This window comes from Sinohyriopsis cumingii, unplaced genomic scaffold (genome assembly GCF_028554795.1).
Source record: "Sinohyriopsis cumingii isolate HCF-2022 unplaced genomic scaffold, ASM2855479v2 utg000198l, whole genome shotgun sequence".
Lineage (NCBI taxonomy): Eukaryota > Metazoa > Mollusca > Bivalvia > Unionida > Unionidae > Sinohyriopsis > Sinohyriopsis cumingii.
In genome coordinates, this window is record NW_028315875.1 from 3,026,343 (window position 1) to 3,052,668 (window position 26,326).

At 36.0% G+C, this 26,326-nt stretch overlaps 1 protein-coding gene and 1 long non-coding RNA gene across 8 annotated transcripts in view; both read left to right on the plus strand.

The window, feature by feature from the left end:
* Window positions 1-26,326, plus strand: part of LOC149774582 (mitochondrial S-adenosylmethionine carrier protein-like) — a 56,840-nt gene that overhangs the window by 15,353 nt on the left and 15,161 nt on the right. For 6 of the 7 annotated variants that reach the window (XM_089945111.1, XM_089945106.1, XM_089945107.1 and 3 more), the window contains exons 5-6: window positions 12,538-12,642; window positions 17,228-17,320. In XM_089945111.1, the coding sequence (XP_089801237.1) occupies window positions 12,538-12,642; window positions 17,228-17,320 (198 nt within the window). The remainder of the gene's footprint in view (window positions 1-12,537; window positions 12,643-17,227; window positions 17,321-26,326) is intronic. The other variant, XM_089945112.1, reaches the window with a different exon arrangement.
* Window positions 17,386-23,294, plus strand: LOC149774583 (uncharacterized). Its single transcript, XR_016416801.1, has 2 exons — window positions 17,386-19,042; window positions 23,162-23,294. It is a non-coding gene; the product is annotated as an uncharacterized LOC149774583 (long non-coding RNA).

Here is a 26,326-nt window from a genome sequence, read left to right on the forward strand (position 1 = left end):
TTACTGATGGAAGCCTCTGAATCAACACTTTTTATTTTCAATGTTGTGGTATTTGAAGTCATTTGTTTTTTGTACCAGGAGTTTTTTCTGAGTGATTCCTTTTAATACTAAAGAATACATTCCACTCTCATATCCAACCCACCCAAGCAAAGCAAGACATTTGCCTTGTCATGTGGCCTGTTTCAGCAACTGAAGTGTTCTATCAATCTCTAGTTACCAATCATGCTTGAGGGGGCCCCGAGTGGCCGAGTGGTCTAAAGCACTCACTGTTAGGGATTGCTGCCATCTCACCTCTGTCTGCGTGGGTTCGAGTCTCAGATCTGGCCAATGTGGGTGTGTGAGAAAGTTTGCCAAGAGCTTCTCATGGGTTGGTGGTTCTTTCTGGGGTTTTCCCAGGTTCTTCCTCCACTGTTTGTACTGGCTGCCATGTATAGCCTATCTTGTGCTGAAAAAATGGCATTAAACCCCACAACAACAGCAACAACATCTTGCTTGAAAGCATTCTCATTCTGAGGTCCTGCAAATATGATGAATTCATTTGCTATTTCCATCAGTTGACTGAGTATTTGAAGAATATTTTTCACCTAAAGGATGTGTCATTTCATTGTTTCTTGTTATATTTCCCACTTTGTATTCATCATAGAGAACTTGCAATTAAATGATTAATTAGTTTTTTGTTACGATAAGCTTATTGCTGCCATATTGATTTTCTGTCAACTGGTATGCAGTACTTTTAATTCCACTCAATACTCAACCTTGTTTATGAATTCTGTCAGGTAATTTTTCTAGTATTAATGATGTAAAGTCAGTCATGTAATTTCCTGTCATGGTGTTTTCACTGTTCATAGCATCCCCTTCATAGTAAGCTATGTGTGGCACTTGACTGGTTTGCATTTTCTGTTCTGTTTGTGACAGGTGTCAGCACAGTGGGCAGGATTAAGTTTGTGGGATGGACATACTTAGAGCTTGCTGGGGACAGTTATTTACCTGTGTAAATATATGGGATGTAATTAATGCCATACATGTGACATGCATTTCACATATCTGTAGATACAATAGACCATCACTACCAAGCAACTAACTCAGATGAATGAGAGAGTTATAAAGTACACAATTAAGGATGCAGATACAGTCATCACAATGACAAACTTCTTGTGCAAGTACCTGTCCTGCTATCACCTCATACTTGCATAAAAATTTCTTGGCACTACAGAGATTTTGCTGGGGTTGCACAATTACCAGTACCTTATTATTGTTTAAGAGTTAAATGTTTTCTTTCCAGAGTTTACTGTGGTATAAACTGTCAGCTGCCGAATAATACAGTGAATAATACCTGAAGGGCATTATGTAGGCTGTGTGAGGCAGCAACTGACAGTTTTTACCATGATAAACTCATGAAATGATAATATTAAACTCTTATAATTGCAGTTTTTTATAATTTCATTTATTCTTTTATTTTTTAAGGATATTTCCTATCAGTTTTAGTAGCTATTTATAGAACAGGGGATTTTCCATCTGTAACATAATATCTAAGCATTAAATAAATTTTACCAGTGGCGGGCGATCTGAGATTTTGAACATTGCATATCATGGTCTAAATATTTTCTAAAAATTGGCATATGTGATCTGAGTAGAAGTTTAATATTCAAGGCAAAGGATTTATTGTTTTGTTTGACATACAAATCACTCTTGGATTTGATGCTTTCATGCATTCCTTTTGACTTAGCCATATTGATATTGTCCAGACACATAACTGATTTTCATTTCTTTAAAACTATTTTGATGTTAATTTACAGTTTAGGCTATCTACATGGACTACTTACAAATGAAATTAAGACTATCAGTAATGGTTACAATGATGGGGGTCAGACAGTTCAAGACATTGACCCTGACAGTTACGCTTTGGGAGTAGCAGGATCTATCTCCCACCCACCCTCTCATTGTCACTAGCAGGGTTGGCATCTTACATTGTAGGACTGTGAGTCCAATTGTTATAATGTTAGTCATTCAACCTCCCCCTTCTCCCAATCCTTATATCCTTTTACCTATAGTTTAAAATTCATTTGTAATAATAGGCAGTGAAAGTGCTGTAGCCCCAATGTTCTTGGCAGATTTTGAGTTTCCCAGCATTTTTTTCCTTCAAAATGTAGTAAAAGAAAGAATTATTTATATTCAGAAAAACTACAGAGATGTGTTATTTGATTCTGTCAAATCAGATTATTCAGTTTTCTAAATATTATATTAACCCACCATTTCTATTTTATTTTAAAGGCATGCATTGTCTTACAGTTCAGTGCTTGCTTTGATTACTTTGCATATGACCCTACAGGGCTGAGCAAATTTTTTTTATAGCCACTAGTCCAGGACAAGTGGTTTCAGAAAATTCACTAGTCCCACCTTTCTCTTCACTAGTCCCACCTGACTCTTCACTAGTCCCACCTTACTTTTCACTGGTACCACCTTACTCTTCACTAGTCCCACCTTACTCTTCACTAGTCCCACCTTACTCTTCACTAGTCCCACCTTACTCTTCACTGGTCCCATCTTACTCTTCACTAGTCCCACCTTATTTTCACTAGTCCCACCTTACTCTTCACTAGTCCCACCTTTCTCTTCACTAGTCCCACCTTACTTTTCACTGGTACCAAAATGGTAATCACTTGCTGAGATTTGATAAGACGTATGTACTTAATCCAATAAAAGAAGAAGAAGAAAGAAAAAAATACAACATAATTATTTCTTAAAAGAATTTAATTTTTCAAAAACATTGGTTGTTATACATTTGGCTTCTTCAGGTTCATGTATATATGTTTTAGCTGATGGATTTGAAAAAATGTCCATGTATATGTCTGCCACCTTCACCAGCACTAAGCCAGCAGTTGATAGCTGTGTCTGGGTTAAAGTCCTCAAGCTCTGGTCCATTTGCAGAAATGTTCATTAGCATTTTTAAACTCTTTTGGTTTAAGGAATTCCTTAAAGAAGTCTTGATTAAGTTCATTGAACTAAATCCTCGTTCACACTCAGAAATAGCTACGGCACTCAGTATCCTTCTTATGTTTTATCCCTCCATTTTCAAACAAATTTACCTTCACCGAATTGCTGTTATTACCTTCCTTGCGAAAATAATTTAGCAAACTCATTTTATCCACAGAGTAACTATCAGCTTGCTTGACAACTACTTATAAAGTGGTCAGAACATCAATTTTCTCTTAAATATGAACTGAAACAGCTCATTAATTAGCGTAATTGTTTCGCTTCAAACACAATATCGCATGTGGAAGTTAATCATCTGTATAATCAATTATAAATTAAAGAATTATTACTGTCATTTAATCAGTTCATAAAGGAAACCAACACTGATGTCGGTAAAGTACCTTTCATTAAATTAATTACACTGACTCGCTGGATTAAAATCATAGTGAGCTGCTTGTTATGATCTAGATTGAGTAAACTCATTGCAACAAAACCGCTTATAACACTGCTAATTGATCATACTGGCTTTCTTTTGTTTCACATGTTTTGATTTGCCGATAATTTGGTCGCTTAATATGCAGTCAAGCGGTAACAGATGTAAATGTATGTATACACAAAGAGGGTTAGAATCAAGTATTCAGTACACCCGGAGGGCATGATTAACCAAATAAAGATAGATATAGTGATACAGTTTCGAAAATAAGGACTAGCCTGACCTTTTTTACAAAGCACTTGTCCCGGACTAGTGACTTGGAAAATTTTACTTGTCCTACTTCAAAAATTACTAGTCTGGGACATCGGGCTATGGGATTTGCTCAGCACTGTCCTATTTATAGAAGTTAGTAAAGTAGTTCTCCATACAGTTTATACAGAAATAAATGCAATTGGGTATGATCACATAGTTATGTTCTAACCGTTGGAAATCTTTCCTACATTTACCAACTGATGCAGCTGTAATTATGTTGGGCTTAACTCCATTATAGCTATATCTGGTGGCTATTATATTTGGTAGGATGAACCAGGTAGGATGAACCAGGGAAAAGCCTGGTCAGAACTACTGACCCACAGGAAGCTACCAGCAAGCTTTCTCACGTGATTACTCTGGCCATGCCCAAGACACAGAGGTGGGATGGTAATGATTGGAAAAGGTGAGCAATTTAGACCAACCAGTACCTTGTTCCAGCAAGGATAGGAATAGTCAGTACATGTCTAAATTGTACTGATACAAATGCTAATAAACATCCAACATTGTTTATCTGTTACCATAAAGTTACTAGAGAAGTTATCTTGTAAACCATACATTAGAAAAAGAAATTGAAGTAAATGTGTTTCCAATCGATACAAAAGCTGCATTGATAGCTGCTAATGAGGCATGTCCACACTATGACAGTAGTGTAATTCTATTCCATTCTTATCACTCTCAGTCACCAAATTAATTAATACAGAATCCTATTCCATTCTTATCACTCTCAGTCACCAAATTAATTAATACAAAATCCTATTCCATTCTTATCACTCTCAGTCACCAAATTAATTAATATAGAATAGCAATCATGGTTCAGAGTTCACATATAAAGTAATTAGTTACAGGTGTTTACATGCACTGCATAAACAGTTTAGTTTTGGTGGCTTGGCACAAGTGAAAATCTTCAACTTGAGCATTGCTGACATAGCACATGACTTAGGTTGATCTAAAATTAGAAAGCTGCATAATCCAAATCAAGCTGGTTCCTTGGGGAACAATCTTGTGATTAATAATCTGTTTTGAACAAGAGGAAATAATAGTACAAATGGCATACAAATGAAATAACTAATTATATATTATTCAATGCAAAAGCCAGAATTTGCAAAACAGGTGCTTCAGTTGTATTATTTTGACAACCTGCAATTAGTTGATCACAACCAGAAGGAGAGGTGTCATATCTTTGATGGCTTCGGGCAGTGTTTTAACTACCTGAAGCACTGAAGGAATCACAACCAGAAGGAGAGGTGTCATATCTTTGATGGCTTCAGGCAGTGTTTTAACTACCTGAAGCACTGAAGGACATAAGCTGACTCCTTCTTGTGCTAATCAATCACTAATTGGTTGCATGTGACTGGCTAATTGCTGGTGGACAAAACAATTGAAAATTTAATTACCCATCTTTCTGCTTCTTTATATTTGTGTTGATTCACTTATGCTTCTTCTATTGTATCTTGTTTAAGAATCAACATTGATGTTATAGCTTCAACATGGCTATGATTGTTCCTGCTTAATATCCAATAGAACCCAAAAATATTCTGAAAAAAAATTTGCAAATAGCGTGTCATGCTCAGTAGCACTTGCATCTTATGCAGGTGTGATCATGGCTGTATTCAGCGGTAACATTGAAAGGCAGGCTGGCATTCTTTAAGGTGTTATAGTGGGGGTCATATTTGATGTTTTCCTAAAAGGATGAATCTCTGAGTTAAACATTGGTGCCAAAGCTATTACTATGTGCAAAGTGTAGTCTGAGACTGGGAGAAGTGTCCTCTTGTGTTTTTATTTTTATTTTATACAGTACATATATAATGTATGGGTAAATTGTATGCAACAATATGTGCCCCAGATCAAAGTCAGCAGGGATATTACTACAGTAACTGTTGTAGTGTTGAATAAGATAGAAAAAGTCAGTTTCCTGATTACTTTCATACTGAGACAGTTTCGTGATTTAAAACAGGTGTGCAGTTTGTTGGTACATGAATACTGTGAGACAGTTTCATGATTTAAAACAGGTGTGCAGTTTGTTGGTACATGAATACTGTGAGACAGCTTAATGATTTAAAACAGGTGTGAAGTTTGTTGATACATGAATACTGAGACAGTTTCATGATTTAAAACAGGTGTGCAGTTTGTTGGTACATGAATACTGTGATACAGTTTCATGATTTAAAACAGGTGTGCAGTTTGTTGGTACATGAATACTGTGAGACAGTTTCATGATTTAAAACAGGTGTGAAGTTTGTTGGTGCATGAATACTGTGAGACAGTTTAGTGATTTAAAACAGGTATGCAGTTTGTTGGTACATGAATACTGTGAGACAGTTTAGTGATTTAAAACAGGTGTGCAGTTTGTTGGCACATGAATACTGAGACAGTTTCATGATTTAAAACAAGTGTGCAGTTTGTTGGTACATCAATACTGTGAGACAGTTTCATGATTTAAAACAGGTGTGCAGTTTGTTGGTACATCAATACTGTGAGACAGTTTCATGGTTTAAAACAGGTGTGCAGTTTGTTGGTACATGAATACTGTGAGACAGTTTAGTGATTTAAAACAGGTGTGCAGTTTGTTGGTACATGAATACTGTGAGACAGCTTAATGATTTAAAACAGGTGTGCAGTTTGTTGATACATGAATACTGTGATACAGTTTAATGATTTAAAACAGGTGTGCAGTTTGTTGGCACATGAATACTGTGAGACAGTTTCATGATTTAAAACAGGTATGCAGTTTGTTGGTACATGAATACTGTGAGACAGTTTAGTGATTTAAAACAGGTGTGCAGTTTGTTGGTACATGAATACTGTGAGACAGTTTAATGATTTAAGACAGGTGTGCATTTTCTTGGTACATGAATACTGTGAGACAGTTTCATGATTTAAAACAGGTGTGCAGTTTCTTGGTACATGAATACTGTGAGACATTTTTTTCTTGTACTGGCTTCAGCAATTTTTCCCAGGATAGCCAGTACTAGACTGAGGCAGTAGACACCAAAATACTGGTCATTGTTTTTGAAAATGAATGATAAACAAAAAGATGTGGTTCCAACTTTGATGGCTGTGCAATTTGATAATATAATCAGCAATCTGAATGACAAGTTTCATAATGTGCATTTCATAGAAGAAAAATCAAAGTTCATGAACATGAAAATATTGTTAATCAGAAAAACAGTTTGTAGTAATATAGAAAAATGTTGAGGTAGAGGAATTAAGTGTCAGTTTTGTAAGTCATGGTTTTGATTGTAGCTGTTGTGAATCCTGTTCTAGGCAACCAATCAGAACATAGCTTGATAAAATTGTGTATATTACAAATGATATATACACTATACATAGCCTGATAAAATTGTGTAGATTACAAATGCTATATACACTGTACATAGCTTGATAAAATTGTGTAGATTACAAATAATAGATACACTGTACATGGTGATACTTCCCAACATGACAAGGTTACTAAAATGTTGCACAAGGATGCCTATTTCAAATGCAGCTTGTGAATGTGGTTTTCCAATCCAATCAGAATTAAAATTAATTTTAGGCTATGAAAGAACTCTTATAATGTGGAAGAATATTAAGTCCAGGAGGCTGTATGATTAATAGTACTTAATAATCTGTGCCCTGTCTTGAATGAGAACTTGTGCTTTATGTCATATGCCCCTTCCTGTACCATTTAACTGAAAATATACATAAACAGAAACAAGCTTAATTTGATAAATGATGTTTGGGGAAAATAGTAAGGTAATCAGTTATTACTGATTTTGTTGTTTAAATTCTATGTAAACAGTTACACGTATTATGTGATTGCTTACTCCCTTTTCTCACTCACTTCTCCCTATTTTACCCCACATCCTTCAAAATATTCAGTCCAGCATGGACCCAGTAATGATGTGATAGCATGGACCCAGTAATGATGTGATAGTATGGACCCAGTAATGATGTGATAGCATGGACCCAGTAATGATGTGATAGCATGGACCCAGTAATGATGTGATAGCATGGACCCAGTAATGATGTGATAGCATTGACCCAGTAATGAGTGATAGCATGGACCCAGTAATGATGTGATAGCTTGGACCCAGTAATGATGTGATAGCATTGACCCAGTAATGAGTGATAGCATGGACCCAGTAATGAGTGATAGCATGGACCCAGTAATGATGTGATAGCATGGACCCAGTAATGATGTGATAGCATGGACCCAGTAATGATGTGATAGCATGGACCCGGTAATGGTGTGATAGCATGGACCCGGTAATGATGTGATAGCATGGGCCCAGTAATGAGTGATAGCATGGACCCAGTAATGATGTGATAGCATGGACCCAGTAATGATGTGATAGCATGGACCCAGTAATGATGTGATAGCATGAACCCAGTAATGATGTGATAGCATGGACCCAGTAATGTTGTGATAGTATGGACCCAGTAATGAGTGATAGCATGGACCCAGTAATGATGTGATAGCATGGACCCAGTAATGATGTGATAGCATGGACCCAGTAATGTTGTGATAGTATGGACCAAGTAATGATGTGATAGCATTGACCCAGTTATGAGTGATAGCATGGACCCAGTAATGATGTGATAGCTTGGACCCAGTAATGATGTGATAGCATGGACCCAGTAATGTTGTGATAGTATGGACCCAGTAATGATGTGATAGCATTGACCCAGTAATGAGTGATAGCATGGACCCAGTAATGATGTGATAGCTTGGACCCAGTAATGATGTGATAGCATGGACCCAGTAATGTTGTGATAGTATGGACCCAGTAATGATGTGATAGCATGGACCCAGTAATGATGTGATAGCATGGACCCAGTAATGTTGTGATAGTATGGACCCAGTAATGATGTGATAGCATTGACCCAGTAATGAGTGATAGCATGGACCCAGTAATGATGTGATAGCTTGGACCCAGTAATGATGTGATAGCATGGACCCAGTAATGATGTGATAGTATGGACCCAGTAATGATGTGATAGCATTGACCCAGTAATGAGTGATAGCATGGACCCAGTAATGATGTGATAGCATGGACCCAGTAATGATGTGATAGCATGGACCCAGTAATGTTGTGATAGTATGGACCCAGTAATGATGTGATAGCATTGACCCAGTAATGAGTGATAGCTTGGACCCAGTAATGATGTGATAGCTTGGACCCAGTAATGATGTGATAGCATGGACCCAGTAATGATGTGATAGCATGGACCCATAATGATGTGATAAGCATGGACCCGGTAATGATGTGATAGCATGGGCCCAGTAATGATGTGATAGCATGGACCCAGTAATGTTGTGATAGCATGGACCCAGTAATGATGTGATAGCATGAACCCAGTAATGTTGTGATAGTATGGACCCAGTAATGATGTGATAGCATTGACCCAGTAATGATGTGATAGCATGGACCCAGTAATGATGTGATAGCTTGGACCCAGTAATGATGTGATAGCGTGGACCCAGTAATGATGTGATAGTATGGACCCAGTAATGATGTGATAGCATTGACCCAGTAATGAGTGATAGCATGGACCCAGTAATGATGTGATAGCATGGACCCAGTAATGATGTGATAGCATGGACCCAGTAATGTTGTGATAGTATGGACCCAGTAATGATGTGATAGCATTGACCCAGTAATGAGTGATAGCTTGGACCCAGTAATGATGTGATAGCTTGGACCCAGTAATGATGTGATAGCATGGACCCAGTAATGATGTGATAGCATGGACCCAGTAATGATGTGATAGCATGGACACCGTAATGATGTGATAGCATGGACCCGTAATGATGTGATAGCATGGACCCGGTAATGATGTGATAGCATGGGCCCAGTAATGATGTAATAGCATGGACCCAGTAATGATGTGATAGCATGGACCCAGTAATGATGTGATAGCATGAACCCAGTAATGATATGATAGCATGGACCCAGTAATGTTGTGATAGTATGGACCCAGTAATGATGTTATAGCATGGACCCAGTAATGAGTGATAGCATGGACCCAGTAATGATGTGATAGCATGGACCCAGTAATGATGTGATAGCATGGACCCAGTAATGATGTGATAGCATGGACCCAGTAATGATGTGATAGCATGGACCCGGTAATGATGTGATAGCATGGGCCCAGTAATGATGTGATAGTATGGACCCAGTAATGTTGTGATAGCATGGACCCAGTAATGATTTGATAGCATGGACCCAGTAATGATGTGATAGCATGGACCCAGTAGTGATGTGATAAATGCATACTCTGTTGAACCTTTAGAGTTCATTATTATGTTTATTATTTGTCAAAAATATAATTCCCAAGCAGAGATCTGAGGCTTAAGATAACTCTAAATGAACAGGCATGTATTTCAGATACAGTCCCACCATCAGTAATTAATAATCATATTTCTGCAATAAACTGAGTTTCCTTTGTATAAGGAATTTCTCTTAAAATTTCACAAGGAAATAAATGACAGTACTTTTTAAGATGGAGGAAGCTCTGTGTTTTTCTGTAAGTTAGCACAAACTGTTTCCATGTGACTTTATAGCATCAACAGGAATACTGATCATCATTACTCAGTGGGCAGTACATGGCCAGCAGGCTTTACTTGCCTGAAGGAATGCATTGAAATGATTAAGCGTTATTAACACATACAACTTTACTTGTTTTTATGAGCCTATCTGAACTTAAATTTTGCACTGAATGCTTGAATTACTAGATGAAAAATCCAATTCATCTACTTTGTGTGGGATGTCCATTGTTTATAGGTGTTATGCAATGCAACATTGTTTTCATATTTGGGACTGAATTTTGTTCTCATTGCTTAACTGGCAAGTGTTTTCAATCTTATAATAATTAGAATATATAGAAAATATTTGGGACTATGTTACTTTCCTGTATTTGACAATGTCCACAAGTTTTGAGTGTCCACCAGGACAGGTTTTGATGTACTTACTTGTACCATTGACTGTGGTCAAGTGTTTGGTTCCTGTGACAAATGCAAGACTTAACGGTTGTCTTTTCAAGTATTGGCAGCTTTTACCACCATGAATACCATCCCTTGCCAAATTTTGTAGTCTCTTTCAGTATGTGGTAAAGTTTGTTAAAACTTCTTGCATGATTGATTTGAAGTACAGGTATAAAAAGTTTAAACCTTGAGTGTCTCATTTTCGTTTTACAGAGTATTCTACCCATCTACTAGTGCCTTTTTGTTTTACAGAGTATTCTACCCATCTACTAGTGCCTTTTCGTTTTACATAGTTTTCTACCCATCTGCTAGTGCCTTTTCATTTTACAGAGTATTCTACCCATTTACAAGTGCCTTTTCATTTTACAGAGTATTCTACCCATCTACTAGTGCCTTTTCGTTTTACAGAGTATTCTACCCATCTACTAGTGCCTTTTTGTTTTACAGAGTATTCTACCCATCTACTAGTGCCTTTTTGTTTTACAGAGTATTCTACCCATCTACTAGTGCCTTTTTGTTTTACAGAGTATTCTACCCATCTACTAGTGCCTTTTTGTTTTACAGAGTATTCTACCCATCTACTAGTGCCTTTTTGTTTTACAGAGTATTCTACCCATCTACTATTGCCTTTGATTACCCAAGTTTAAGTTGTAACGACAGTAAAGCCAATATTTTATTTTTATACCACCATCATAAATGTGGTTGTGCCACATAATTTTAGTATTGTCCACCAGTATATTATCATCCATCTGTCCACACAAATTTGTTGGACACTGTGGTTGTAGCTTATAGTGTTAGCACTGTCCATCCATATACCATCCTTGGTCTGTCCACATAAGTTTTTTGGACACTGGTTTTAGCATATATCATTAGCATTTTCCATCCATATACCATCCTTGATCTGTCTACATAAATTTGTTGGACACTGTCATTGTAGCATATAGTGTTAGCACTGTCCATCCATATACCATCTTTGGTCTGGACACTGGTTATAGCATATAGTGTAGCAGTGTCCATCCATATACCATCCTTGGTCAGTCCACATAAGTTTGTTGGACACTGGTTGTAGCATATAGTGTAGCATTGTCCACCCATATACCATCCTTGGTCTGTCCACAGAAATTCGTTAGACACTGCAGTAAGGCATATTATATTAGTATTATCCACATTATTATCCATGTGTTATCATTGTCCATCCATATGTTGTCATTTGGCTATCCACATAAATTTGTTGGACATCATGATGAAGATATTGTGTTAGCACTGTCCATCCTTACAGTGTTGTCTATCAGACTACTTAAGGTTTTTGGACAGTGTGGTTGTGGCAAATAGTGTTAGCATTTTTCATCTAGATTTTGTCCTTCACCTGTCCATGTAAGTTTGTTGGATACTATGATGAGACATATTATATTAGCATTGTGCATCCATACATTTGCCATCCATCTGTCTACAAAAGTTTGTGTTGTGGTGTGGCATATAGTGTTAGCATTGTCAGTCTGTACATTATCACACATCTGTCCAAATAAGTTTGTTGGACACTATAGTGTGGCATATGGTGATAGCATTGTGTATCTGTACATTATCACACATCTGTCTATGCAAGTTTGTTGGAAATTGTGATGTGGCATACATTATTAGCATTAGCCAGCTCTAAATTGTCACCCATCTGCCCACATAAGTTTGCTGGACACATTGGTGTGGCATATTGTGTTAGTATTGTCCATCCATAAATTGTCTTGTCATCAGCTTACATAAGTTTGTTATATACTATAGTGGAACATTTGTGTTTCATGTATACATTTCTAGTGGAGTTTTAAGGATACTCTGGCTTTTAGTTTGTGTTCTATTGCAGGTTGCCTGTATAATTAGAGTCCCAGTTGAAGTGATAAAACAGAGAGCCCAGTCTACTCCAGAGCTTTCTTCACTCACATTGTTACGAAGCACACTGGCTAGAGAGGTCAGAACTCATGACTGTGGTCCTTGAGCTGTCAAAATTGTGTACTTATTTGATGATAATATTTGTATTGAAGTAATCAGATATGTGTAGTTTAATGATTATTACATCACCATTTGATAATTAATAGGGTAAAGAAACTGATGGACCCTAATTAAAATGAGAAATGTATAGAGGATATTTGCTTGAAAAGAGTGAATAATGGATATGTTTCATCGAGTTTTTCACCCACGAGATGAAACCTGCGTACAAAATTAGTTCCACATAATTAACTGATATTTCCAGAATAACAAACTACAAGGTTCAAGGATAACAGACAGGGATTATTAATAAGAAAACAACCACAAGTAATTCATCAATGTATAATTGTTTTTTTTTATTAGCGCACAAGAAAATATTAAGAAAGTTAAACCAAAGTGAAATTGACGAGATGCCATTTTTTTACATTCTAATTGGTGATAACAGTGAGTGAATGAAAGTAGTTTCTGTAGTGAAAAATATTGTTATTTTTTCACTACAGTCAAATATCAATATTATTTTAATTAGAAAATCAAGTAATTCACTGCCTAGCTTAAAATAAATACCATATGTACTCATTATATGCAAGAAACAAATATCCTGATTTGCCATTGCACAGTGTGCCTGCACATCAGGGTTATGTTGTTTGTTCTATCGATTACTCCTAAAAAACTGCACCGACCACGATCTGCCATCACTTTGTGCGACAGCAGATCTGGGTCTATGCAGTTTGCTGTTGGACTCGTCATATGAGTATATACAGTACTCAGTGAGGAACATAAACCTTGAAGAGGATGTTTTGTAATTCATCAAGTGAAAATAACTGAAGTTACTGTAATCATGATTCCATGACAAATTTTCAATAGTAACGGATGATCCATATTTCTTAATAAAACAGGATGAAATTAGTGGGATTTTGTATGTGTGTTATGCCTGATATGAGACGGAGTGTATTATGGTTTGATGTCATCCACATGTCCATCCATCTGTTACCAATTTTTCATTCGCACACAGTAACACCGGTCATCCACCATCAACATTTGCCATACTTTATGGATGGCTTGCATTCAGAGTATGGAAGAACCCTATCAGTTCTGGTGTTATAATGTCAATAGACGAGGTCACTGTGACTGAAATAAAATTGAACTTCACTTTGAGACATGACCGTGACCAGAGTTGGTGGGGCCCTTGCACTTTAGGTATGGAAGGGGTCAAGATCAAAGGTCATGATCAGAAAAATGGGTTTTGTGGAGTAATGTTTATTCTACAGCAGTTACCTTGATAAAACATTGCTGCTGGTTGTACTTCAGGTAATAAAAGAAAGCCAAAAGACTCTAAGGTCTGAAGGTCAGATATCACAGTAATTTTAAGTCCCGATAGCAAAATAATGATTTGCGTGCTTGTGTTTTAGTGTTATGTGCCTACAAAAGGGATTGTAAACATAGGCTGATTTGCTTTTTGCTGATATTATGGGTTTTGCTTGCAAAATAGCTTTTTGTAAGAAATGTCCCAGCCAGTCCTTTCATGGCCAGAAATAATATAACCCAGATAGTCCATATACAGTCCAGCTTTTTTCATTTCCCACCCATTATGGTAGAACAGTTAAACCCCCCATTATGGTAGAACAGTTAAACCCCACCATTATGGTAGAACATTTAAACCCCACCATTATGGTAGAACAGTTAAACCCCACCATTATGGTAGAACATTTAAACCCCACCATTATGGTAGAACAGTTAAACCCCACCATTATGGTAGAACAGTTAAACCCCACCATTATGGTAGAACAGTTAAACCCCACCATTATGGTAGAACAGTTAAACCCCACCATGTTTGCTCCACACTGACATGCAGTGGTGGAGGGGTAAGTTTGTACCATACACATATGACCATAATTTCTTTGCACATATTGTGCTCCTCAACTGTGGAGAGGATTGAAAACATTTAGAGTAATTGGCAGCTGAAAAGTCTATGCATTAAGACCATCCATGGAAACATTGGAGTAATTGACTGATGAAAAGTCTGTGCAACAAGACCATCCATGGAAACATTGGAGTAATTGACTGATGAAAAGTCTGTGCAACAAGACCATCCATGGAAACATTGGAGTAATTGACTGATGAAAAGTCTGTGCAACAAGACCATCCATGGAAACATTGGAGTAATTGACTGATGAAAAGTCTGTGCAACAAGACCATCCCTGACAAGATTGAGATTTCTGTGATTCAGAATCAGAAAATGCAGATATGTCCTTATTTTGATGTTTAGCAAAAAAATCATTTCAGAATAATATTAGATATAAAGTACATCTGTGCTTAAAAGATTGGTATAATTTTCACCAATTTAGTCATCCAGTTTTACATCAGGATCAGAGAAAGGTGGTTGTCACATCCAAGTTTTTCTGTGAGCAGCAAATGTGGGATTTTGTCATCTTTTACATATTAAGAGTTAAAGGATTTTCATTGGAAATATATCACATTTTAATAATTAAGTGTTACATTTAAAATTTAGAATTGTTTGGTGATAAATGCTTTATGGAACTGGCAAAGATCTAGTTTTAGTCATAATACTAAATGCATTTATTTTCATATTGTCAGAAAGCAATGTGCTTTCGGTTTAGGGGCTTCATTGGGTTGTTCATATTATCAAGAAGTGATGTGCTTTCTGTTTAGGGGCTTCATTGTTTCCCTTTACGCACATTTGTGCGTCAGGAAAGCACGCTGGAGAAAATTGAACCAGACTAGCATAGGCAGTGTTATGACTGAGTAACTTCCCCTAATTTCACTAAGTGTGTCATCGCAGAGATGATGTGAGGAAGCACATCGGTTGCAAAAAAACACGTAGAAGTTGGGAAAATTAAGAATTCGCAGATTTCAGCTCTGGAATAATTCAAGCCATCGGCGGAAGACCTGCAAGCTACCAACACTGAAGCATTATTTGTGAGTTTTCTTGTCGAACACAATCTACCTTTATCAGCAGGAGACCATGCTAAACATTTGTTCTGACAAATGTTCCCGAACTCGAAAATCGCTTCCAAATTTTCCTATGGAAGAACCAAAAGTGCTGCAGCATTTGTGCATTCCTCACAGCAACAGTGACAGCGAAAGAGTATTTTCTCTAGTGAGGAAAAATAAGACAGACTTTAGGGCCTCCTTAGCTGCAGAAAATTTGTCAGCAATTTTAGTCATCAAGATCAACCAGCAGGCAAGAAGTCTGAACTGTTTAGAAAACAAATTTACGATCAATCAGTTGAGGAAGTTCAAGTCTGCCACAGTATCATGTCTTGATAAATAAATATTTCTGCATATATGTAGTGTTTTAGTTTTATATTGCGATCTTGATATAGTGTAGTATTGACAATCAGAGTGGATGGAGTTATTGTCATGGTATTTTTCACTAATTCATGTCCAAATTCACGACTTTTTATCCCTATTTTCACTAATTGTGAGCCTGGAAGGTTGGCAGCTATGTTGTTGCACTAGAAAGTGATCTCCAGATTAAAATGTCTTGCACTTATAATCTTTAGCAATGAAAGTTAAAGAAGCAGAACACAAAAGAGTAACTGTGGGTATAACCTTAATGACAAATGGAGGAAATAATTCCCTTGACTGTAATGTCGCACATCCATTAGGATTACTGGTGTGACTTCTGATTGCTTGATTGCGAAGACTGCAAAAGTGAATAATCCTTTTGTGACAGGGTTTAAGAATTTTTTAAAAATCTGCCCTCGTTTGCTACAAGATATCTGGATAACACATTGTAACCCAAGACATTCTTTCACAACAAAGAAATCAGTAAACTTGCCGAGACAATGCGTTATTTGGATTACAAAGTCAGGGGGTCATTGCAGATTTTTTTTTGTTTTTTTTTTAAACTTTGCTGCAATAAAAGAAAGATCTTAAAGTTCAAGTGTAAGTTATTAAAAAGAAGATGAATCATTAGCCTCCTTGATTTTTGGATAAATGTGTTCTAGGATGAAGTACAATGAAACCGATGATAGTACACATTTTATGACAGGCAGTAAATTAACTGCCATTTGGTTAAAAAGATTTATTTGGCTTTTTGTATTGGCTTATATGTAATGTGTTGGTCTATAATATTGCTTCAAAAAGATTATAAGGAGACTGTTAAAAGTACGACTTTAAACTAAAGGAAAAATGAACTAATAAAATTATTCTTTGAATGGACAATGCATTCGTTTGTTAATTGTGCATGTTGGTTTATTTGTATGTTTAGAGTGAGAGAGAGAGAATATGTTGTGCAAGTTGCAATATCCTATTTCATGCTGAAAAGTACGGGTCAGATGAAAATTTGTCAGTACATTTTTTGACCCCCACATTTTTTATTTGACCCCCAGTTCTGACACCAAGGTCTTCTTTTTACTCCCAGTTTTACACCCCTGGTGGATACACAGGGATTCAGTGGGTTGTTCATATTATCAAGAAGCGATGTGCTTTCTGTTTCAGGGCTTCAGTGGGTTGTTCATGTTATCAAGAAGAGATGTGCTTTCTGTTTCAGGGCTTCAGTGGGTTGTTCATGTTATCCAGAAGAGATGTGCTTTCTGTTTCAGGGCTTCATTGGGTTGTTCAGAGGTTACTTTAGCACAGTGATGCGAGAGATTCCATTCTCTTTTATACAGATGCCTGTATGGGAGTTTCTCAAGGTAGGTGTGTTACCTCTATACTTATTTAATAAAGGTTAATGAATGATATAATTTGAATAATTTTTAGGAGTTTTAGCTTTTGTAAGCAAAACATTTTATTCCACAGTTTCCTTGAATGAAATGAGCATAGCTATTGGTATAGTTTATCAGAATAACAAATCTGCTGATGTTTTGGTTGAAAAAATGCTTGAAACAAGTTTTATTATAAGACTTGAATTATCTTTGGTTCCCTCAGGTGTTGTATGTAGCATGATGAAATGATGTTGCTATGTGTGAAAATCAAAAGTGAGATAATAATGTATGCTTTAGGGTAAATTGATAATATTTAATTAATATTTTTTGATCTAATGCCACTACTCGGTGTATGGAAAATTATTAAATGAGTGAATTCCATGAAGTTAAATCTGATCAGAATAAATGCGCACAGATGATGTTATAAACTAAGGTCCCATCACTCATCAGCATTAAACTTAACACACTTAGTTTTTATTAGCCAGCAGGGCCAGCATTCAACTTAACACACATAGTTTTTATTAGCCAGCAGGGCCAGCATTCAACTTAACACACTTAGTTTTTATTAGCCAGCAGGGCCAGCATTCAACTTAACACATTTAGTTTTTATTAGCCAGCAGGGCCAGCATTCAACTTAACACACTTAGTTTTTATTAGCCAGCAGGGCCAGCATTCAACTTAACACACTTAGTTTTTATTAGCCAGCAGGGCCAGCATTCAACTTAACACACATAGTTTTCATTGACCAGCAGGGCCAGCTGACATGGAAATCAGCTGGTCATGCAGAAAATCAACTGTTCCTCCCATTCATTGAAAAATAATTTTATGCAGAAAATCAACTGTTCCTCCAATTCAAAGATAACTAATTTTATGCAGAAAATCAACAGGAACTCCCAGTCAACTAAAAATAATTTCTTTAACATTAAATTGCAGTATTCTGAAAATGTCTGAACACGATAATAAATGTGACTGAAACACTTTAATTATTTACAAAAGTATTTATTAAAAAATTCATACATAGATACTCAGATCTTAATGGCTGTTCCATTAAAATATACATGAGACCTGGGAAAGGCACTTTTAAAAACATGTGCCAGAGTAGTTTAGTTTCAAAATTTCCTCTGTCCCTGGTTGTTTATTTATTAAAATCGTTTCTATAGGTGGTTGAAATAATTGGCTCTGGAGGTCTGTCTAAAAGTGCAAGCTAAACATAATCAAATGATTCTACTTTAGATATCCTTTCATCAAAATCGTAATTTATCTGATCTTAAATTTAAGAAGTATGCAGCCATTCAACCAGGTACATTTCGTAAATTATATTATGTAAGCCATGTTTATATAGCTATAATACATTCTCATTGGTCAGCTATAAATAGGTCGGGGAAAGCCTACCATGTGACGCTGCACTTATAGTTTAACTAATCATAAACAAAGTGAAAATCTGTCTTATTTTCTTAACCATAATGAAAACTAGCAGATTTTTTAATAAATCTCCTTGCAAAATGAAAGTATAAATTCTGCGGCCACATTAATTTTAATCTCGTGAGACTTGGGTTGCATAATTTGGATCTGATACAATGTGTGCTGCAGAAAGAAGAGAATGTAACCAGATTGTGACAGTAATGGCAGTGAGACATGTTTTTGACCGTGGAAGAAATCGGTATTTGGTTGAGAAACCACAGGCTAGAGAAATAACTGAACACCTTAGAGGTAAGTTCTGTTATTTTTTCAGCAAGGTAATCAAAAGGTGGTAAAAGACTAGTGAAAATCCGTTTATTCAATCATTACAAACATTGTTGTAATAGACACTTGTTTCTTTAGGTCAAAAACCATTACAACATGAACTTCTCTTCATCTAATTAATTCAAGATGACCAATATGCACGTAATCGACAAGGGGGGTGGGGAAGATTTTGCGTTAGTTACCTTGTGTTAATTGGATGAAGGAGTGTTTACCAATAGTTTGTTTTTTTTCTCTCTTTTTTCTTGTTGTTTTTTGGCCTACAATAAACAAATGCTTGTGTGTAATGGAGTCTCTATTTGAGATTTTAATTCCATCATGCAATCATTCCAAGTCCAGTTCCAGTAGATAATTCCAATGTTTTGGAATACAGCTTCACAAAGTTTGACTATTTAACGGTTATCAGAGGAAAAATGGGATTGATGACGCTTTAAAGTTGGATTGGAAGCAGTGCAGAGCGTTATAACATTGGCATTACCATTGTATGTGTGTATGAAGTATCTTATGTGACACATTACCATTGTATGTGTGTATGAAGTATCTTATGTGACACATTACCATTGTATGTGTGTATGAAGTATCTTATGTGACACATTACCATTGTATGTGTGTATGAAATATCTTATGTGACACATTACCATTGTATGTGTGTATGAAGTATCTTATGTGACACATTACCATTGTATGTGTGTATGAAGTATCTTATGTGACACATTACCATTGTATGTGTGTATGAAATATCTTATGTGACACATTACCATTGTATGTGTGTATGAAGTATCTTATGTGACACATTACCATTGTATGTGTGTATGAAGTATCTTATGTGACACATTACCATTGTATGTGTGTATGAAATATCTTATGTGACACATTACCATTGTATGCGTGTAGGAAATATCTTATGTGACACTTTAAATGAACTAGTTTGATTAATTTTCATTAATGTAACTGATAGTTTAAAAGAAATAATGGAACTGTTGTAATAAATGTCAGTATATGGAAAGGAAGTTAAAGTTATAGAACAAAATTAAGAAATTTGTCTTGAAACCAATGATTTAGTGAATAACAGATCATTGTTCACCCAATCTTCCAGTTGTTTCTGCATAGAAATGATACTATGCTTACCAAATTAAAAAGTAATTTTGTATAAGTCAGATCATGTTGGGGTTTTTTCACTGATGCTTCAGATTCTTAACAGGTAACAGTTATTTTTGTTAGTGGTGTTCATAACCATGCAGGTATTTAGTAACAATGTATTTTGTTGTGGCTCGTTAACAATTAGATGATTATTGCAACTTTCTGCTTAGTATCCTGACATCTCATTTTCTCCACAAAATTTAAGTACAATGATACCATAGTAGCAGGTTAAATTAAACATTGTTGACTTTATGTTTAGATTTTGTCTATGTGCATGTCGAGTTGCTAAACTTTTGGACAGTTCGTCATCTCCAGAATATACATAGCATATAACATAATCGCTGATTTGCATTCCATGCCTTTTTTTTATTCACTTGAATCATTTACATAATGAATGCACTAAGAGTCTTTTTGAATTCACATGTGTTAGTTTCAGCTTGAATCTTATGTTGACTTTGCATTAAACTTTGTTTTGTTAGGAACTGTCAGTTTTGTATGTTTATGAGGGGGGTTGAAGTTTGAATATTCATGTATAGGGGTGGGGATAAGACCAAGTAATACATACACATCTAATGACCATAACTTTATTAAGCTACAATAAAACCCATTTGACATAGACAACAACAAACAACCTTTAGTATTTTCACACCTTCCAATTTGTTTGTACTCCCTTACCAATTTTAAAAATGAAAAGCATCAAGGAAAGAAGTTGTAAATTTGTGCAGTACATCATTTTCGATTGGTCAATGAGAGGGCAGTCAACCATTCAGCATACTGTACTTGCATATTAAGCAGGTGTGATCATGGCCATACAGGTCAGTGAAAAGGGAGAGAAGTGACCTCCCTTTTTATAGCACATGTATAACTGATAAGTAAGATGAGCCCCGGTGTCCTTTTCCAGATCTTTGGTATGACTCAACCAGGGATCGAACCCACAACCTCCTGCATCCGAGGCAGATGCTCTAACCCCTAGGCCACCAGAGCGGTTTTGAAGGGGGGGGGTAATAAGCAAATTCATATGCATGCTCTGGGGAGGGGGTAGAAATAACTAAACCCTGCAATGGGGGGGTGGGCAGAATGACTGTTTGCATATGTACTGAATGGACAGCCCCTTATTATCACCTGGAATAATAACTCTCATTAGGCTAGCAATGATGATAAGACAAAATAGTTTTAGTCTTTTGTGTTTTTTTCTTTTAATTGAAAGATTGGAATGACTGCATGAAATTTAAATTATTTTTACACAATTTTATTATGTAATTTTTTTAATTTGACTTATCTCTGGTACACACATACACACACAGACACACACACATATATATATATATATATATACAGTGGATCCTCGTTAATCCGGACTCCGTTTATCAGGAAACCTTGTTATCCGGACATAATTCAATGGGAACAGAATTCATAAACTTTAATTTGCTCCATTAATCAAGAAATCCACGTTCCAGATCCGGAAATCGAAATCGGGGACCAAAGTGTAAAATTACTTTAAAACTTGTATCGATAATCCGGAAGTAGTCTATTCAAAAAGAAGAAAATTCGAAAAATTGTATATGAAAATACAGTCAGTCGGATAATACAAATTCACCTACGCAAATTTGGAGGTGTGTCAATGTATCAATCTTTGATTGGTCAAATTCTAGTGGTATATTAAAGTTATCAATTGATCATGTGATCATGTGTTTGGAAAAACTTAAGTAGTGTGACCATATTGCAACCAGTGATTGTATAAACAATGTCTGTTTTAGCTAGTCGCCGATGGAGGTGTTAATAATTAAATAAACACACTGGAATCAAATTGTCCATGCTTTTTGACATAACATATGGTAAATAAATTGTGTCATTAAGTCTTTTTTGTTTACCAATTGTATGTAACAATCAATGTTTATTGATGGCTGTACATATACAGTTGATTGATTTAAGCTGTGGACAGTATAGGGCTTCATTTCAGAATAAAATAGGGACATCAGTTATCAGCTCATTAGCAGCTATAACAGCTGTAAAATACAACTTATAAAAATTACTGCATCTTATTAGCATAGCAGCATTAATTTCATATTTTGAGCAGACATCAGCAATATTCATTCACCAGTAATGACATAAAACAATAGTGAAGCCCTCGAGAATCTATGGCTACTATCAATAATCATTGCAGATAGATCTGCCAAAGAGTCCAGGCAAACAAAGGTTACAGATTTCTTCAGGAAATTGACATAATAAATTTATGTACAGTACATACATGTACATAGTGTGATGTGTTCGTTATGTTAATTGTCTAAACTTATATTAACTGTACATGTATGTAGAAGCACATGTTATAATAATGTAAAATAAACACAAATCAGTAGATGTAATCATTAATTTATTTCAATCATTATTGAATATACAGTACATTTACAGCTAGCATATACATGTACACGGTATGATGACATCGTAAAATAAAAATGTGCAAGGTTCAATTATCCAGAAAACTCGTTAATCCAGACATATTCATTGGGAATGAATGTGTACGGATTAACAAGGCTCCACTTTGTGTGTGTGTGTGTGTGTGTGTATATATATATATATATATATATTTTACTTGAGCTTAAGTTAAAAGACCTTTACCCCACCCATCCAATCAATGCCAACATGGGCGAGGCAGTTTATTTGAATGCCCTAATACTAAATTAGTAAATAATCTAATAGTTTCAGCATTTTAAAAGTTTAAAGTTATAGCTGCTCCTTCTGTCATAGCCTAGGTGATATTTTATTGGTTTTTTTAGATTTCTGCTGAAATGTGGGGTCACATTTTGGTGTCACAACATGAAACCTAGTTACAACACTGGTAACACTGACTGATAATGTTCAGGATTTAAGTTTGTTTATGTTAGGGATTATCTCATATACCGGTAGTTCCGATTTTTAATAGTGCTTATCAGTTCTTTTCTTATTTTACAGGTATCTACCTCTGTGTGCCCAAGGCATTACGATGCACAAAGAGAGTTCCTGAAATATTTTAAAATATCTTGCTTTGAATTTAGAAATGAATCCCTTAAAATTGGCAACATATAAAATGTTGAAAGAAGAAAGATTTATTGCTTCTATTGTTATTTCTGTTAACTTCGTTTTAGCAGTTTAAATTACCAGAGAACATGTTCAGAATTGAAAGATTGCCATTTATGGATGGCATTTATTGATGTTTATGGAATTTCAGATTGAGCATTGGTCATTGTCATACATGTTAATGCCATACATGTAACTGAAGTCCCAACATGTCATATATCCTGAGCATTCAATTTTTTAAAATCACATTTGCTGCCATGAGACTGTTGTTATGATTTAAGTACATGTTCTTGTATTTGTGATCTGTAAGATCTAGGTACATGTCCTTGTATTTGTGATCTGTAACATCTAGGTACATGTCCGTGTATTTGTGATCTGTAAGATCTAGGTACATGTCCATGTATTTGTGATCTGTAAGATGACAAATGTGGATGTAGATACAAGGGTTAGGGTCAACACTGATTGTGTTAACTTTGTTTCAGATGGAGTTGTCACAAACAATATATTGAGTTCCAAGTTTTTTGGTTAACTTTACTGGATCTCAGATTACACATGGTCATGCACATTCTTGACAGACTTGGATTTCTTAAGTCAAGTTTGGACAATTTATTGTCTTTATCCTGTTAAAGATTGGGACACAACATGTTAACACTGATGTAATAAATCATTTTGGTAATATATTTTGAAATAAAGATGTTAAATTGAATGCTGTTTTTAAGTATTATGTAGTCCCCTTCCCAGCTATAAATAATAAGGCATACAGAGCCATGCATAAATTCATAGAAATATTGCATATAATGTAGATCAGTATATGGTGACCTTGTCCAGGGTTGGCGCTAGCTTCATAAAAGTTGTCACCACAAAATCACCAACCTCAATATTTCGTTGCTAATTGAAGAAAAAAGTCACCATTTTCATAATACAGTACTGTACATTTATTTCAGCATCCTCAGAACCAATGTAATGTTCTCGACATAAACAAATGTTTAAATAAGGGGGGGGGGGGCCAGAAAATAAATTGAAATTTTGCGTACAAGTGACATTTTAAAGAGATGACCTGTCGTCAGTGAATAGGATTAACACAGAGAAGAAAAAAAAATGGAAATTTTGATTAAATGAGGACAACTAGCCTTAGATACACTTGTATATTGACAATTATCATTTGTGTAGTACACTCCACAATGTGTTAAATGATATACATGAATATGAAAAATCCATGATTTCGAGTATTCGATTATATGTAAGAAAATTCACATATCAGCCAAATCCCATTAGAAAACACAACTAAAATGTATATATAAAAAATGGTAGTCCATGTTTGATCTATATCCCATTGTCGACAAACATGTTCCCCAAAACAATTCACTCTGATATTTATTATCCTAGTAGTACGTGTCTGTATAGTTGTTTATATGCTACATGTATATGTACTTAAATTGGCCCTGATTGGAAGTGGCATGTTTCCAGGACAGATGCAAAAGTCAAAAATATCAACCCTTTGAATGGTTCTATCTCACAAGTAGCTTACTTTTTAATGCCTGTTGTAGGAGATTACTATTAAGGGCACATCCCTTCATCATTTTAGGAAGGACCTTGGTCATAACAAAGATCTCTTTGACTTGTTGTCCAGCTATACTAAATAAGGCCTAAATCACTCACATAGTTTTCCTAAGTGGAATCTTTCCTGGGTTCTGACTTAGCTGAATTCAAACAATTTCAAACTTTTAGTCAGGATCTCACAACCTTTCAGACAAAACCTGTTTTCTGATGGTGTTGGTTGCTTTGGCTTGCAGAGTCAGTGAATTACATGCCTTCTTTTTTGCTGCCTCGGATGCGGGAGGTCGTGGGTTCGATCCCCGGCCGAGTCATACCAAAGACTTACAAAAATGGTACTAACAGCTGCCTCGCTTGCCTCAGCATTAAAAGGTTAGTGTTAGGACTGGTCGACCCGGTGTCAGGATAATGTGACTGGGTGGGACATCATGCTACATGTCTGCGGCATGATGCCCCAGTGCTAGACATCACTATAAACTGCCGCATTGCAGACATTGTAGCAGTATGACTGAAAAATTGTTAAAGCTACATTAAAAATCAAAATCACATCACATCACACCTTCTTTTTTGACCCAGCCTACCTTCAGTTTCCATTAGATGGCTTGGCATTGTTTCATTGCCATTAATTGTTTGCTGTTAGTGGGCATCATATGACCTCTCTCATGTATCAACACAACTGAAGAGACTTTCAAACATCACCTGGTACTTTTACCTGAAGTGGACTGATACAGTTGTGTAGCTCAAAGATGCCTCTTTCTTCCAGTTAAACCTGGGAAAGAGGACATAACCCCTCAAGCCATTTCAATGAAAAGTGTAAGTTATGACTAACATTTCTTTTTAGATCTATTTTTGTTTAACTAATTAGGTTTGTACAAAAGAAACTGTTGCCCCAAGTGGCTGAGTGGTCTAAAGCACTCACCATTCTGGATCACTGCCATCTCACCTGTCTTAGTGGGTTTGAGTCTCACATTTAGCCAATGTTGGTATGTGAGAAAGCTTGCCAGTAACTTCTTCTGGGTCTGTGGTTCTTTGCAGGGTTTTCCCAGGTTCTTCCTCTACCATTAATATGGGCTGCCATGTATATCCTATCTTGTGCTGAAAAATGGCATTAAACATTACAACAACAACAACATCAGAGTAAACTCTTAAAAGGATAACACTGAAGGGTATTGTCTTGTGGTCTTTGTACTTTCAGCAGTTTATTTATTTGAGTTTTCCTCAAATATATTGAATCAAGCACAGCCTAAAAATCTTGTCACATGTAACAAAGATTCAAGGGAGTCCAAAAGAACTCATCTTTAGCTTGCAAATTTGCAGTGCAGGAGAGCTTAGTACTATACCCCTGGTGATGTAGTTGACATCAGCTTAGCAAATGTTCACATGTTTAAGTCATTATCTCATTGTTTCTTCTTCAGTCTTGAAAGTTGATTTGTGCATGAAGTCAGAGGATTAGTACACCACCATATTAAAGTAGGGCAAAATAACCTACTGTTAATTTTCCTGGGA